The sequence below is a fragment of the Brassica napus genome, chromosome C5 (assembly GCF_020379485.1).
Source record: "Brassica napus cultivar Da-Ae chromosome C5, Da-Ae, whole genome shotgun sequence".
Classification (NCBI taxonomy): domain Eukaryota; kingdom Viridiplantae; phylum Streptophyta; class Magnoliopsida; order Brassicales; family Brassicaceae; genus Brassica; species Brassica napus.
In genome coordinates, this window is record NC_063448.1 from 47,682,583 (window position 1) to 47,696,840 (window position 14,258).

The 14,258-nt window shown below is 36.7% G+C and overlaps 1 protein-coding gene across 1 annotated transcript; it reads right to left on the minus strand.

Moving 5' to 3' along the window:
* Positions 1-6,378: 6,378 nt before the first annotated feature.
* Positions 6,379-8,710, minus strand: LOC106452131 (nitrile-specifier protein 1-like). The gene is made up of 4 exons (XM_013894156.3): positions 8,533-8,710; positions 8,225-8,457; positions 7,874-8,137; positions 6,379-7,641 (listed from the first exon to the last, which is right to left on the minus strand). Exons 2-4 carry the CDS (start codon positions 8,414-8,416, stop codon positions 6,571-6,573), a joined length of 1,527 nt encoding a protein of 508 aa, XP_013749610.2. The 5' UTR covers positions 8,417-8,457; positions 8,533-8,710; the 3' UTR covers positions 6,379-6,570.
* Between the last annotated feature and the right edge of the window lie 5,548 nt (positions 8,711-14,258).

Below are 14,258 nucleotides of genomic sequence, written 5' to 3' on the forward strand. Positions count from 1 at the left end.
TTCGTTGGAAAATGTTAGTTTCGATGACTTCGTGGAAAATCTGGTGTAGTAGAGGAATAAAACAAGACAAAATCTGGTGTAGTAGAGGAATAAAATATTTTCATGGAAAATGTTAGTTTAGATGACTTCGAATCTGAAATGTACTGTAGAAAAAAAATGTACTGTAGAAAAATAAAATAAAGTGAACTGTTAAAATTGAACGAGCGAACAAAAATGATATTAGTAACAAATTACTGAAAAGAAAATCATCGTGTTATTATTTCGATCGTACGTTTGAGTAGAATAAGTTATATTAATTGTAAAGGAATTCCATATCTGATATGAATTATCACATTACGTGATTTAAATGTTTAAGTTGCCATTTTTGGAATATGCAATGATTTTATGCCACCATTTCTGGCGCCAGTCCCGGCTAGGAGGGTGGATCGAATTGACACCGTACGGACGCCTAAGCTAGAGAGGTGCGTAACGTCTCTGGTGGATGGATAAATGGATCATGTCCTCCTGGTCTGAAGGTCAAAGACGTAAATTAAAGGTCTTTGTCGATCAGCTAATTTGGTGTTAACTCACCACCAAAGGAGTAAATCTTGTTTCCTACCTCTGCTATGGCCTATGTCATGCGAGCATCTTAGCTCTGGAACCTCTCGCTTTTGCTCAACCTTATAAGTTAATAACATTTGGTAAAGAATGTTTGATGTTTCTAAACCTTTGATGTCTTTTGTGTTTTTCTATGAACTTTGCATATGTACATCATCACAGTTTAACTCTCCTTTGTGTAGGCTTATCAAAATAAAAACTCTCCTTTGCAGGCTTCACGTCGATGAAGGGCCAATTTATATCTTCTTTTATGTCTTCTTCTCGCAAGCCAATGTATCAGAGAACCCATCTTAAAACAAACCGGAAATGTTTTTAAGTTGAACCGGAATCAATTCTGGTTTACACGAGTTTTTGTTGAAAATTATTAAAACCCTACTCCAGAAATATTAACTAGGGAAATAGCACCCTACGACGTTCAAAAAATCTATAATTCACTCTATGACTAATTTCCCTACCGATACATTGTGTGTCTTAATATAATATTGCTATAGTACTTTTCTGTCTGACCGGTGAAACTTTCAAAGAAAAACTAATAATAATTAGTGACTGTAAAAAAATAAAATGTGGCCAATTATGGTAAAGAATAGGCAACGACAAAGGCGTAGACGGTGAGTACACACAACGACTTTTTCATTTCTTTTCCTCTTCTCTTAAATCATTGATTCTCACAATCATGTTTTTGATTTCATATTTTGTTTTCGTTTTAGAATCTTGCAAATGAGATTGAGATTTTCGCATCATGGTTGATCTGTGCTGTTATATATATTCAGTGGTGAAGACTAACGACGGCGGGTTGGTAAAAGTTTCGCCATGTCAGAAAAAAAGAGGAGATGAAGACGATCTCTATATGGTGATGAAGAATAATGACGCCGTGAACGACCCAAAGTTGATTGGAGAAGATGAACAGTTTTTGTTAAATTGTGTTTTATTCCATGCATATATAATAGAAATGTAAAAAAAAACATGTATTATGTTTGTTCAATTCATGTTATAATGCGGCATATTTTGTTATTATACTATTTAACATGTTCCATTCCATTTGACGACTAATAAAGAGTGTTCTATTTTGTTTAGAAATATAGTTTATAATTTTCCTAAGTTCTAAATATCGTTATATGTTTTCGAACCTGTAAAAATCGTACAATGATCTATATTGTACATTTTAATGTTACATAATATAATTTAATATTACATAATATTATGTACTTTTTAGATTTTGATATTTGGGTTTATGGTTTGGTGATAAGGGTTTAGGGCTTAGTATTTACTAGGTGAAAGTATGGTTGGGGTCAACATTAACTTATTTCATGCAATCAAAAATATTTCATAATTTAACCAATATGTATTATGCTATGTATTTTTTTTCCATTCTATTTGGGTTTAGGGTTTATATTTGGGTTTAAGGTTTAGTGATTATGATTTTAGGTTTAGTATTTAGTAGGTGAGGGAGATGGTTGGGGTCAACATTAACTTATTCCTTGCAATTATAGATGTTTTATAATTTCACCAATATATACTATGGTATCACTACAAGAATAATGCATACACTCCGAAAGCTATATTCATCGGAAGTTACACGGTAATGACCTGTTCCCACTATTTTCCGACAATTGAATATTAGTCGGAGTTTGGATCTCGGTAATTTCCATTTCTCGGAAACAAGTAGGTAAATTCCGATGAAATATCTTGTCGAAAGTCTTTCTCGGAGAGTGATCGGAAGATACCGAGGAACATTGGAGGCGATATGTACCAATAAACTTCCGACAATTTAGTATTTTTAATTAAAAAAAAAACAAATTAATAAAATAAATAGAAATATAATTCAAATAATATTACACTATCAAATATATATTACATATAAACAATTAATTACAAAATTCTATAGAATAAAAATAAAACTATTTAACTATACGGTGCTTCGATGGCCGGTGTTGTTGTGAAGGCTCCCGCTACACGGAGTTGCGACGGTGACTGAGAAGGAGTTGCAGGTGGCGGTGCAAGGAGTTCCGCCGTGGTGGTGTAAGGAGTTCCGTCGGTGGTGGTGAAGGAGTACCGGCGGTGGTGGTGTAAGGAGTTCCGGAGTAGCGGTGCAGAGAGTTACAGTGGTGGTGGTGATGCAAGGAGTTACGGCGGTCCAAGGAGTTGAGGTGGTAGTTGTGTCTCTTGAAAGAATCACAGATCTAGAAAAACATAAAGTAAATATGAATGTCTCTTGAAGAATCACAGATCTAAAGAACATAAGGAATATGAATGAGAGGAGGGGAAGAAGAAAATAGGAGAAAAAAGGAACGAAAGAAGATAAAATGGAGGAAATAAGAAGAAGAAAAGGGAAGAAAATATCTTATTCTTCATGGAGATCTGTGGAACAAAGTGGTAGAAGAGAAGATAAGCCGAACATTGATAGAGAAGAGGATCTATATTGTTGCTCCAAAAAAAAGAGGATCAATATTAAAATAAATAAAAATTATTAAATACATATGTTTCGAAAACAGATATGAAATCTGGCAAATCTCCAAAATAGCACCTTTCTAAGTTTATATCACAAAAATAGCACTCAAAAACTAAAATGACCAAAATAGCACCTTTCTAAATTTATCCTTTGAAAATTTTAATTTTTTTATTTTTCAAAATTTGAAATCTTAAACACAAAACCTCATTTCTCAACTCTAAACCCTAAACCCTAAACTCTAAACCCTAAACCCTAAATTTTAAACCCTAAATTTTAAACCCTAAACCCTAAACCCTAAACTCTAAACCATAAACCATAAACCCTAAACTCTAAACCCTAAACCCTAAACTCTAAACCCTAAACCCTAAATCCTAAACTCTAAACCCTAAACCCTAAACCCTAAATCCTAAACCCCACCCTTTAACTCTAAACCCTAAGTTTGTAACTTTTGATAAAACATTAAGTGATATTTTTGTGACTTTTGACCTTGAGTGCTAGTTTGGAAACAAAAACTTGGTTTAGTGCTATTTTTGTCTTTTTCTCTATGAAATCGCTGTGAACCACATATTATAGATAACTATAAACGTTATATATTAAATATTATGGTTTAAATATTATATATATTATCAAATATGTATTCGATACATATCTGTGTATACAATACAAAATTTCCGGAGAAGGTTTCATGTAAATTCATCGGAACAATATCCACTTTAAAACCGAGTATTTTCCGATGATAATCTCTGACAAAATAGCGAGAAATTTCATTTGAAGGTACAATCCGGGAATTTTCCGACAATTTAACGAGACGTTCCCGAAAACCTTTTTTGTCGGAAAAAACCTTCAAATTTCTGATGAAATTAGTGAGTCCTCACAACTATCTCGCTTAGTCATCGGGAATTTTCCTAGAACAAGTGCCATCGGAAACTTTTTGTCGGAGTCTGTAATGTTTTCTTGTAGTGTATGTATTTTGTTTCATTCTATTTGGATTTAGAGTTTATACTTGGTTTATGATTTATATTTGCGTTTAGGATTTACTGATTAGGATTTAGATTTTAGGTTAAGATTGGGGACATCCGATAAAATTATATCCCATAAAATTGATAAAATTTTATCCGATAAAATTGATAAAATTGGAACTATTACCATGGAAATTCTAACCTTTAGATCAATAATCTTTTAAAGATTCGTTTAAAAATAGCATTTCGTATGATTGGAATCTGGTGCATAAAAATCATTTCTCTTTCATTATAGACCACCAACACTTTGGTAACGAGGTCCAATTATAACGATTGACAATTATAAAAAAAAAAAAACATTGCATTGCATGGAACTTATAGCACGTGAAATTTGTTGGTGCCAAGCATGGTGGTATATATAACACTTGTTCAATATATGATATCATCTACGATTGAGAACTTTTTTGTAAACACAATTATAAGGAAAACAATTTTGTACGTATTTTGTATTTTTCAAACCTTTTGATATCTTTTTTTTTTAATATGTAGTTGATATCTGATATAAATACTCTTTTATATACGAGTGAGTGAAACAAAGCGCAGCTCTATTCGTATTGAGAAAACTGAAATTGGGGATTGAGAAAATTTCAGTACATTTTTTCTTGTAACATTTTCTCATCACATTTGTGTGTGTTTGATATGCATAAGTTTATTGCTGAACTTAGGTTACAATAAAAATAAGTCATGTGATTATTTTGTACCTTTTATATTTTCTTAATGGTTATTTACTTCTTTTACAATTTTTAAAATACAATCATTTAAATAAAACCTTTTTTTTTTGCTCTAACCAATCAGACCATAATTGTACCATGATCCCGAACAGTAATACTAGTACAATCGTTATTTGTTCAGATTGGACTAAGGGCTGTTTGTCTTACCATCGAGATGATTTATCTGGATGGAGATGAGAGTTTTGTTTGTTTAGATTTAAAATTGCAACTCATCTGGATGGCTCAACCGAATGAGTTTCAGAAATTTAATTTTAATTTTAAAGTTAATCCAGCTGAACCAATTTAGACTACCTGGATGGAGATGAATATGTCAAAACGGTATAATGTCTATTATGCCATTGATTTAAATTACATATTACAAACCTAAACCTAATACCAATTTGTTACTCACAAAAAAGACAAAACCGCATTTTCGCACCAAAATCATAAAACACATTTTTGCCAAAACAAGAAAAATACATTTTTTCCACAAAAATGTATTTTTCCCACCAAAACCACAAAAACACAATTTCCCACCAAAATCGTAAAAATGCATTTTCCAGCCATAAACACAAGCACGCGTTTTACCGTCAAAACGTGTTTTCTGCCGAAAACGCAAAATATGTTTTACCGCCAAAAACGGAAAAAGTGTCTTCCCGCCAAAAACGAAAAAAAAAACATGTTTTCCCGCCACAACGGAAAAAGGTGTTTTCCCGCCAAAAACAGAAAAACACGCTTTCCCACCATAAACAGAAAAATGTGTATTTCCCACCAAAAACTGACAAAAACGTGTTTTCCGCCAAAAAAGGAAAACACGTTTTCCCACAAAAAAACAAAAAAAAAAACAGAAAAACATGTTTTTTCGAAAAAATCATTTTCCCGCCAAAAACGCTAAAATGTGTTTTCCTAAAACTGAAAACGTATTTCCCCGCAAAAAACAGAAAACTCGTTTTCCTGCAAAAAAAATGGAAAATGCATTTTCGTGCCAAAATTGCAAAAACAAGTTTTCCCGCCGAAAACGCAAAAATACGTTTTCCGCCTAAAACGCATAAACGCGTTTTTCCGTCAAAAACGCATAAACGTGTTTTCCCATCAAAAATGAAAAACACATTTTTCCGTTAAATTCATAAAATTAATTTTCTCCTAAAACTGAAAAGGTTATATTTCCCTCCAAAACTATTTTTATAATTTGGATAAGTAAAAAATAATAATTGTGAAGGAAAAAAAAAATATGATTAAATCAAAACAATGCTATTTTGATTAAATCAAAACAAAGATATTATAAGAGTATTTTAGTATTTTGTTTACTAAACTTATCTGGATGAAAATGAAAGTAAAGAAACAAACATAAGTCCATTTAGATGATTCATCTAGATGAACCATCAAGATAATCAAACAAACAGTCTTAATGGATCAGATAAATGGATCATTTGAATGGAGATGATAGATGGTACTGAAACAAACCGTCCCTAAGTATCTAAAACCCCGGATTATGATTGATGTCTCTTTAGTATATAAAACTGATTTTGTTTATGAATCATGATTCTGCGCTCTAAAAGCTAAAGCTATGGCCCTGCATGCGTTCTTAGTTTGGTGATTCATATCCAGAAAACAAGTAATTTATTCATTAAAAAGGAAACATAACAAACATACATAAAAAGTAAACGGAAAGCAAATGAAGGATCATACATGTCACGACCTCCCCTTATTGAATCACACACAACGCAAACATACAGAAAAAAATAAGAAGAAAACGGAAAGCTGATGAAATATCATATGGTATCATGACCCTCCCTTATTGAAACTCGTAAAAGAAGAGATCATCAAAACGGTCATTGGTCTGGGCTTTGCCACCATGCATCAGGAGCCCTTTCTTACCACTAATTGTCGCACTCGTGGAAGCTGTCCATCCCCTGATCTCCGGAGTCTCCTGCTTCTCTTCTTTCTTTTTCTTGTGGCCTCCAAAAGGGTTTCCGATCGAAACATCTACATCTAATAGGATCGGGATCCCAAGATGTATTGATAGTCCTGATGACCCACTCGTTGTCCCCTCCACCTCCTTCTCTTCACCTATCTTATCCAACCTCTCCCACTTCAACGTCTCTGTATCCAACGCAAAAGTCCCATCCATCAATTGTCCCGGACCAACGTGAGCTTCTGGGTCCATATCAACCTCACCTCCAAAAATCACAATGTGTTTCCCAACAACTGCACTAGCGAACACACTCCTCCCTGAAGGCTGCTCACCGGTTGTTTCCACTTGTGTCCACTTGTCTCCAACAGGGTCGTAGCAATAAATATCATCAATCTCATAGTTGTTGAATCCATAAACCACCCAAACCTTCCCGTTCACCACTTCGAGGCCGGATCCTCCTCTTATGCTAAAATCTTCTCCTGGGGTCGCACACGGCTTCCACTTCCTATCAGCGATGTTGTAAACGTCCAGGGTCTTGACCCGCGTCGTAGAACTCACTCCACCAAAAACATAAACGTTTTTATCATCGGCTGCCATAGAGTGGAAGCTACGAGGAGTGGGTCCTTCTTCCAAAGGAGTTAGCAGTTTCCACACGTTTTTGGTCGTGTCATAAGAGTAGAAAGCGTTATATTTGCGGACCGCGTCTCGGCCACCAAAGACATAGAGGGTTGTTCCAACTGACACCATTCTGACGCCTAAGCAGGAGAGGTGTGGAATGTCTCCCGTGGCTGGAGCAATGGACCATTTCCCGGTCTTGAGGTCAAAGACGTAAAGGTCTTTGTCAATAGGCACATTTGGTGTGAACTCGCCACCAAAGGAGTAAATCTTGTTTCCTACTTGTGCTATGGCATGTGAGCATCTTAGCCCTGGGGCCTTTCCTTTTTGCTCCACCTTATAAATTACAAATATTTATCATCAATTTTTTAAAAGAGACTTACAATCAGATTATATCAAGGTTTACGCGTTCTTTAATTAATTCAAGTTTACTACACTTATATTATATGACCACTATTACGTGGATTTTCAAATTTAGTCAAGCTTCTTATCACACAGTCCACTATATATGATATCTCTATGTTAAAAAGGAAAATAAATTTTTAGTGTCGATCTATTAGATTTCTACCTTTGTCCACTTTCCATGCAACTGAAAAGTGGATATTGGGTCAGAAACATAGGCTCCAAGGGCGTGTAGAACATTGGTTGAACGCCCGTGAAACCCAACGATTTTGCCACCTTGTAGAACAAACTTTACCCCCGGACTCGTCGTGAAGTGCTTATTGGTTTTGCCTTTGCAAGTCTCGAACTTGAGATCCACAATGGTCTCTTGAGTTGCTGTCTCACGGAAAGCTTCTACGTAAACGATGTAGTCGTCGACATCAACCACAAACTACATATACAAAAATACAACTCTCAGTACGAAACCAATATTGAACAAAATAGATATTTTTTTCAACCTAATATATATTATTAGTACCTCCTCAACTTCTTGTGTTTTTTCTCCATGTTCATCTCCAATAACCACTTTAGAACCATCAACATACTCAAATTTGACGAAGGCTATACAATCAGGGCCTTTCCCTAGATATACTTTTCTAACATTATCGTGAACGCCATCATCCCATGCATTTCCTTGCTTACCACCCTTTGCGTCCAGCTTTTGGGCCATCTCTTTTGCTTGCGCTTGATCAATCTTGCGAATATTACAACCTGTAGTTACGAATATAGGTAAGTCATATACAAAAAGAATCATATATATGGGAGAGAGATGTTGAGAGAACTTACCTGTTTATAAAGTATTGATTGGTGCAGTGATTCATATTGAGAAGTTGTATGGGTATTTATAGAACCATAGGAAGTTCAGGTCGACCTATTTCTTCGTATATTTTATATCCCGCCATACACGAAAAAATAAATATTGAATGAATACATGTGACTAGCCGTTGACGTCCCCGCAAATAGTTGATCAGGATATATATTTCGTACACCCAATACACATGTTTAACGAAACTAAAAGACAAGCCAACGCATCTGACTTCCTAACTAATTATTCTCGAGCGTTGCCAAGAGGGGGGTATGGACAAAGCTAATCGTGGCAAATGGGCCATTAATTAATTAACATGATAAATCATAATTTTATTTTATTTTTGCTAAATTGTAAATGTCATTGAAAACAATGAAGGTTTGATTACATGTTAATGCAACCTAGTTTGCTTTTCAACCATTCTGAAAGCTTAGAAGTGCAAAAAAGTTATAAAAAAACCCCTAAACCCCAAAGAGTTTATGATCAGTCTTAACCAAACAATGGAAGCTTGAGCATAATACCAAAACAGAACTAAAGACTAACAGTTTAATCTCCCCCTCCCAAGCACTTCTCAAATCAAAGGAGCAACCTGAGACTGCGAGAGTAAAGCCATGAAAGGTGTTTAGTCAGGTCTCACCGAGGTGGCTCGCAGCAGGCATCGACGGTGACGGCTGGCTCCCATCCCGGAGCTCCGCTGAAGGAGGACACTAGCCAACAAAATTCAAGCTTGCTCGGTGTTAGCTAAGGTGTAGACCCGACTTCGACGCCGTTTACATTGAAGAACACGTTGCGGTCAAGCGCAGGCGGTCTATTTGGCTCCCTATCTGGCTGTGCGACACAATGGGTATAACATCGACTTCAGGACACACTAAAGCTAGAAACCGAAGCTTAGGAGGATGGAATTGACGAATAGAAGAAGCGATTAAACTCCTTGAAAACACACGGCTCATGGTAGAAAAAGGCTACCCCTTGAAGCAGGTGACATCGTGACTAAAGTTGTCCTCAAGACCCCAGTGAACAACATCGGTAGCAAGAAGAAGTTACCAAACTTGAACCAGAGACCACCATGGTTGTTGTCTTTCGAACTAGAGAAATAGGTCCTCGATGGCTTACCTCATAGCCATCTTTCACTCAAAGAGAGGAGAAGCTCTATGGAGACCCTTGGAGAGACTTGATCGAGGAGCCAACTGGAGCGAGATGTAGAGGCTGAAACGACGACGGCAGCGACGCGTCTGGTGTTCTGGCTGTCTCGGATCTCAAAATTTGTTAAGCTAGATGGGCTTCCAACCTAAAACCAATTGGTGATAAGTGGAGTGACACATCTATCTTATATATTGCTTGGAATCCCTTCCAACTACCGATGTGGGACACTTTGTGTCTAATACGTCCCCTCGAGATGATGGCTCTTTGAGCGTCAATCTTGGAATATTCGGGCAAGGATCGATGGACCAACTTTGGGCCAGATCGATGTGGATCGGATTGGGCTGCGTGGATCGGGCTCTGATACCATGTTAAGTTAGATGGGCTTCCAACCTAAAAATCAATTGGTGATAAGTGGAGTGACCCATCTATCTTATATATTGCTTAGGATCCCTTCCAACTACCGATGTGGGACACTTTGTGTCTAATAAAGTTGACCCAACTTCGAGCGCAAACGGCGACTAACAAGAGACCCAAGGGGCGCCCCCAAGATAACCCCGACTCTTCTTGCCTCGCCGGAGCTCCAGAGGAACCAAAGACGACTTTGAATCCGACTATCCGGTGGAGGAATCCAACAGATCCAGAGGCGCCGAGCAGAGAGGCAAACCGAGCGGAGAACAACGAAGGGAAGAGGTGGAGATGAACACAACGAGAGATTGTATGGTCCTCTCGCAGCACCAGATGGCGACGGAGAGGCTAGGGAAAATCGACGATTTGGATCGAGGAGATTAGGTTTCGAGAGAGATAATTGGGGGCGCGTTGGGTGGACGCGCCGTGGTTGAAACTTAAATTATGTTAAATAGTTTGATGCTTAATGTTCATTTGCTGATAATTTCTTACCGATTTATATATGTCGTCAACTACAAGAGTTTTATTTATCCTCTCTATACCAATTATAAATAATTTTACTCTTTAAGAGAATAAATGTAGAGATTTAGTTTCAGTATATTATTAAGAAATAATAGACTATAGGCTAGGCTAATAATATAACTTATATCCATATTTAAGACAAAATCAGTATTGTGATGCTTTAGAACGCTAGATTTTTCCACAATTTATTTCATATGATTGAAAGATTAATAAACGTTTAATGATTTTTAAAAGGATAGATATTCTTTGGAAAGGTGTCATGAGATTTTTAGTTGGATATACATGATACGAGGATTTTATCACTAAAGTTATTACACGTAGCTATTAGCACCTAATCTGAATCAAGTATTTTGTAAAGCGTACAATGTTGACTGGTTAATTGGTGACTGAAGATGACTCGTTAAATATTAAAATGCCGACACGCAGACAATATTATTTGTGTTATGAAAAGAACTGGAATTTTATTGTATCGCGGGAATTTAAACAAAGCAAAATTTTATACCCGTATGAAGAAGATAACACTGATAATAGGGGAGAATATGTTATTAGAAGGAGAGGAGATGGTGTATTATAAACGAACGCAAACGTTCGTATATATAGAAGAAAATTTACTGTGCAAATAGTGCAGCGGGACCCATATCTTTAATTATTTCAAACATTACGGTGGCCGCATTTGTTTACTTTCGTAACACTCCCCCTTGGGGGCCGGTGTCACTATCCGCTCTCGCTTAACGTCTTTGTTGCCTCGTTAAAAACATTTCCAGGAAAACCCAATGGGAAAAACCATAGTAAGGTAAAAAGAGTACAACTACGTAAGCTCCCCCTCGAATGAACAGTCATAGATCCTTCTGATGGCACATCCCAATGTTATGGATGTGTTTTCTGAATACCGAGGTAGGGAGTGATTTTGTGAAGAGGTCGGCTACATTGTCGCATGATCGAACATATCTTATTTCAATCTCTTTATTCTTCTCGAGCTCTTGAGTGTATGAGAAGAACTTCGGAGGTATATGTTTGGTTCTATCGCTTTTGATATATCCTTCCTTCGTTTGAGCAACACATGCCGCGTTATCTTCATACAGAATAGTTGGCTCCGTATTTTCGTCAATCCCGCTACTTGAACAGATGTGTTGGCTCATTGATCTCAGTCATACACATTCTCTACTTGCTTCATGGAGTGCAATGATCTCAGCATGATTTGAAGAAGTAGCCACGAGCGTTTGTTTCTGGGAACGCCAAGATATAGCAGTGCCTCCGATCGTAAAAACGTATCCTGTTTGCGATCGGGCTTTGTGTGGATCTGAAAGATATCCTGCATCTGCAAAACCAACCATTTGACCTTTTAAACTTTTAGGATAAAACAAGCCTAAATCAATGGTCCCTTGGAGATAACGAAAAACATGTTTGATCCCATTCCAATGTCTTCGGGTTGGAGATGAGCTGAATCTTGCCAAAAGATTCACAGCAAATGATATATCAGGCCGTGTACAATTTGCAAGGTACATCAGCGCTCCAATTGCACTTAGATATGGTACTTCCGGACCAAGTATCTCTTCTTTCTCCTCAGGTGGTCGAAATGGATCGCTTTCAATATTAAGTGACCTAACGACCATCGGGGTGCTAAGAGGAGTTGATTTATCCATGTTAAATCGTTTCAACACTCTTTTAGTGTATGTGGATTGATGCACAAATATACCATTTTGTGAATGTTCTATTTGTAGGCCAAGACAATATTGTGTCTGTCCAAGATCTTTCATCTCAAATTCTCCTTTGAGATAGTCTGATGCCTTTTGTATTTCTTTTTGAGTTCCGATAATGTTAAGATCATCAACATATACCGCGATTATCACAAATCCGGATATTGTTTTCTTGATGAAAACACATGGGCATATAGGATCATTCACATATCCTTCTTTTGTTAAATGATCACTGAGACGATTATACCACATACGTCCAGATTGCTTTAACCCATATAATGATCTTTGCAATTTTATTGCACATAACTCTTTAGGTTTGGAACTTAATGCTTTTGGCATTTTAAATCCACCAGGAACTTTCATGTAGATATCAGTATCTAATGATCCATATAGATAAGCTGTAACAACATCCATGAGACGCATCTCTAGATTTTTATCAGCTGCTAGACTCATCAGGAATCTAAATGTAATGGCATCCATAACTGGAGAATACGTTTCTTCATAATCGATTCCAGGTCTTTGAGAAAAACCTTGAGCCACTAGACGAGCTTTGTATCTCGTAATCTCATTTTTCTCATTTCGCTTTCGAACGAAAACCCATTTGTACCCAACTGGTCTCACATCTGCAGGTGTGAGCACAATAGATCCAAATACTTCTCGTTTATTAAGCGAATCAAGTTCAGCTTGTATTGCATTTTTCCATTGTTCCCAATCATGTCTCTTTTGACATTCATAGACAGATTTTGGTTCTGGATCATCGATTTCTTCATTTATTTCACTTGACACAATATATGAGAAAGCATCATCAAGGTCATTTTGTTCATTTCTATTCCATATCCTTTTATTATGGATGTAATTAATAGAAATCTCATGATTATCTTTCGATTCATGATGCTCTGATTCATGATGCTCTGATTCATCAGAATCCTTATCATTTATTTCCTCCAAAATATTTTCTGCTATTTTAGGTGCATCATATATTTCAGCTTTCTTCTGTTTCCTAGGATTCTTATCCTTAGAACCAACAGGTCTACCACGCTTCAGGCGTGTTTTTGGCTCTCGTGTGTCATCCTCCTTTTCTTGTTCATTTGGCATTTTGATACGAGCAGGAGCATTTGCAGCTGGTATATGAGATTTAGTTACCGTCTTGGTATCTACAAATGCATCAGGTAGCTGGTTAGCTATACTCTGTAAATGCATAATTCGTCGAACTCCTAGTTCTGACTCTTTAGTAGGAGGATCAAGATATAACAATGATGGTACACTCCATTTTATATCACTTCCAACATTTTTGTTTTCTCCCCCTAGAACTGGGAATACATTTTCGTCAAAATGACAATCAGCAAAACGTGCTGTAAAGATGTCACCAGTCTGTGGTTCTAGGTATCTTATAATTGATGGGGAATCAAAACCAACATATATTTCCAATCTTCTTTGTGGTCCCATCTTTGTACGTTGTGGTGGTGTTACAGGCACATATACCGCACAACCAAAGATTCTAAAGTGGGAAATGTTTGGTTCTCGACCAAACGCTAGCTGTAGTGGGGAATACTTATGGTATGCACTCGGTCTGATCCGAATGAGTGCTTCTGCATGCAAAATGGCATGTCCCCATACAGAGGTTGGAAGTTTTGATCTCATGATCAATGGTCTTGCAATCAATTGCAGACGCTTAATTAAAGATTCAGCCAAACCATTTTGCGTATGAACATGAGCAACCGAATGTTCAACTTCAATTCCCATTACCATACAATAGTCATTGAATGCTTGGGATGTGAATTCACCAGCGTTGTCTAGTCTAACTCTTTTAATAGTATAATCAGGAAACTGTGCTCGCAGTTTGATTATCTGAGTTAGAAATCTCGCAAATGCCACATTTCGAGATGATAATAGACAAACGTGTGACCATCTACTGGATGCGTCAATTAATACCATAAAAT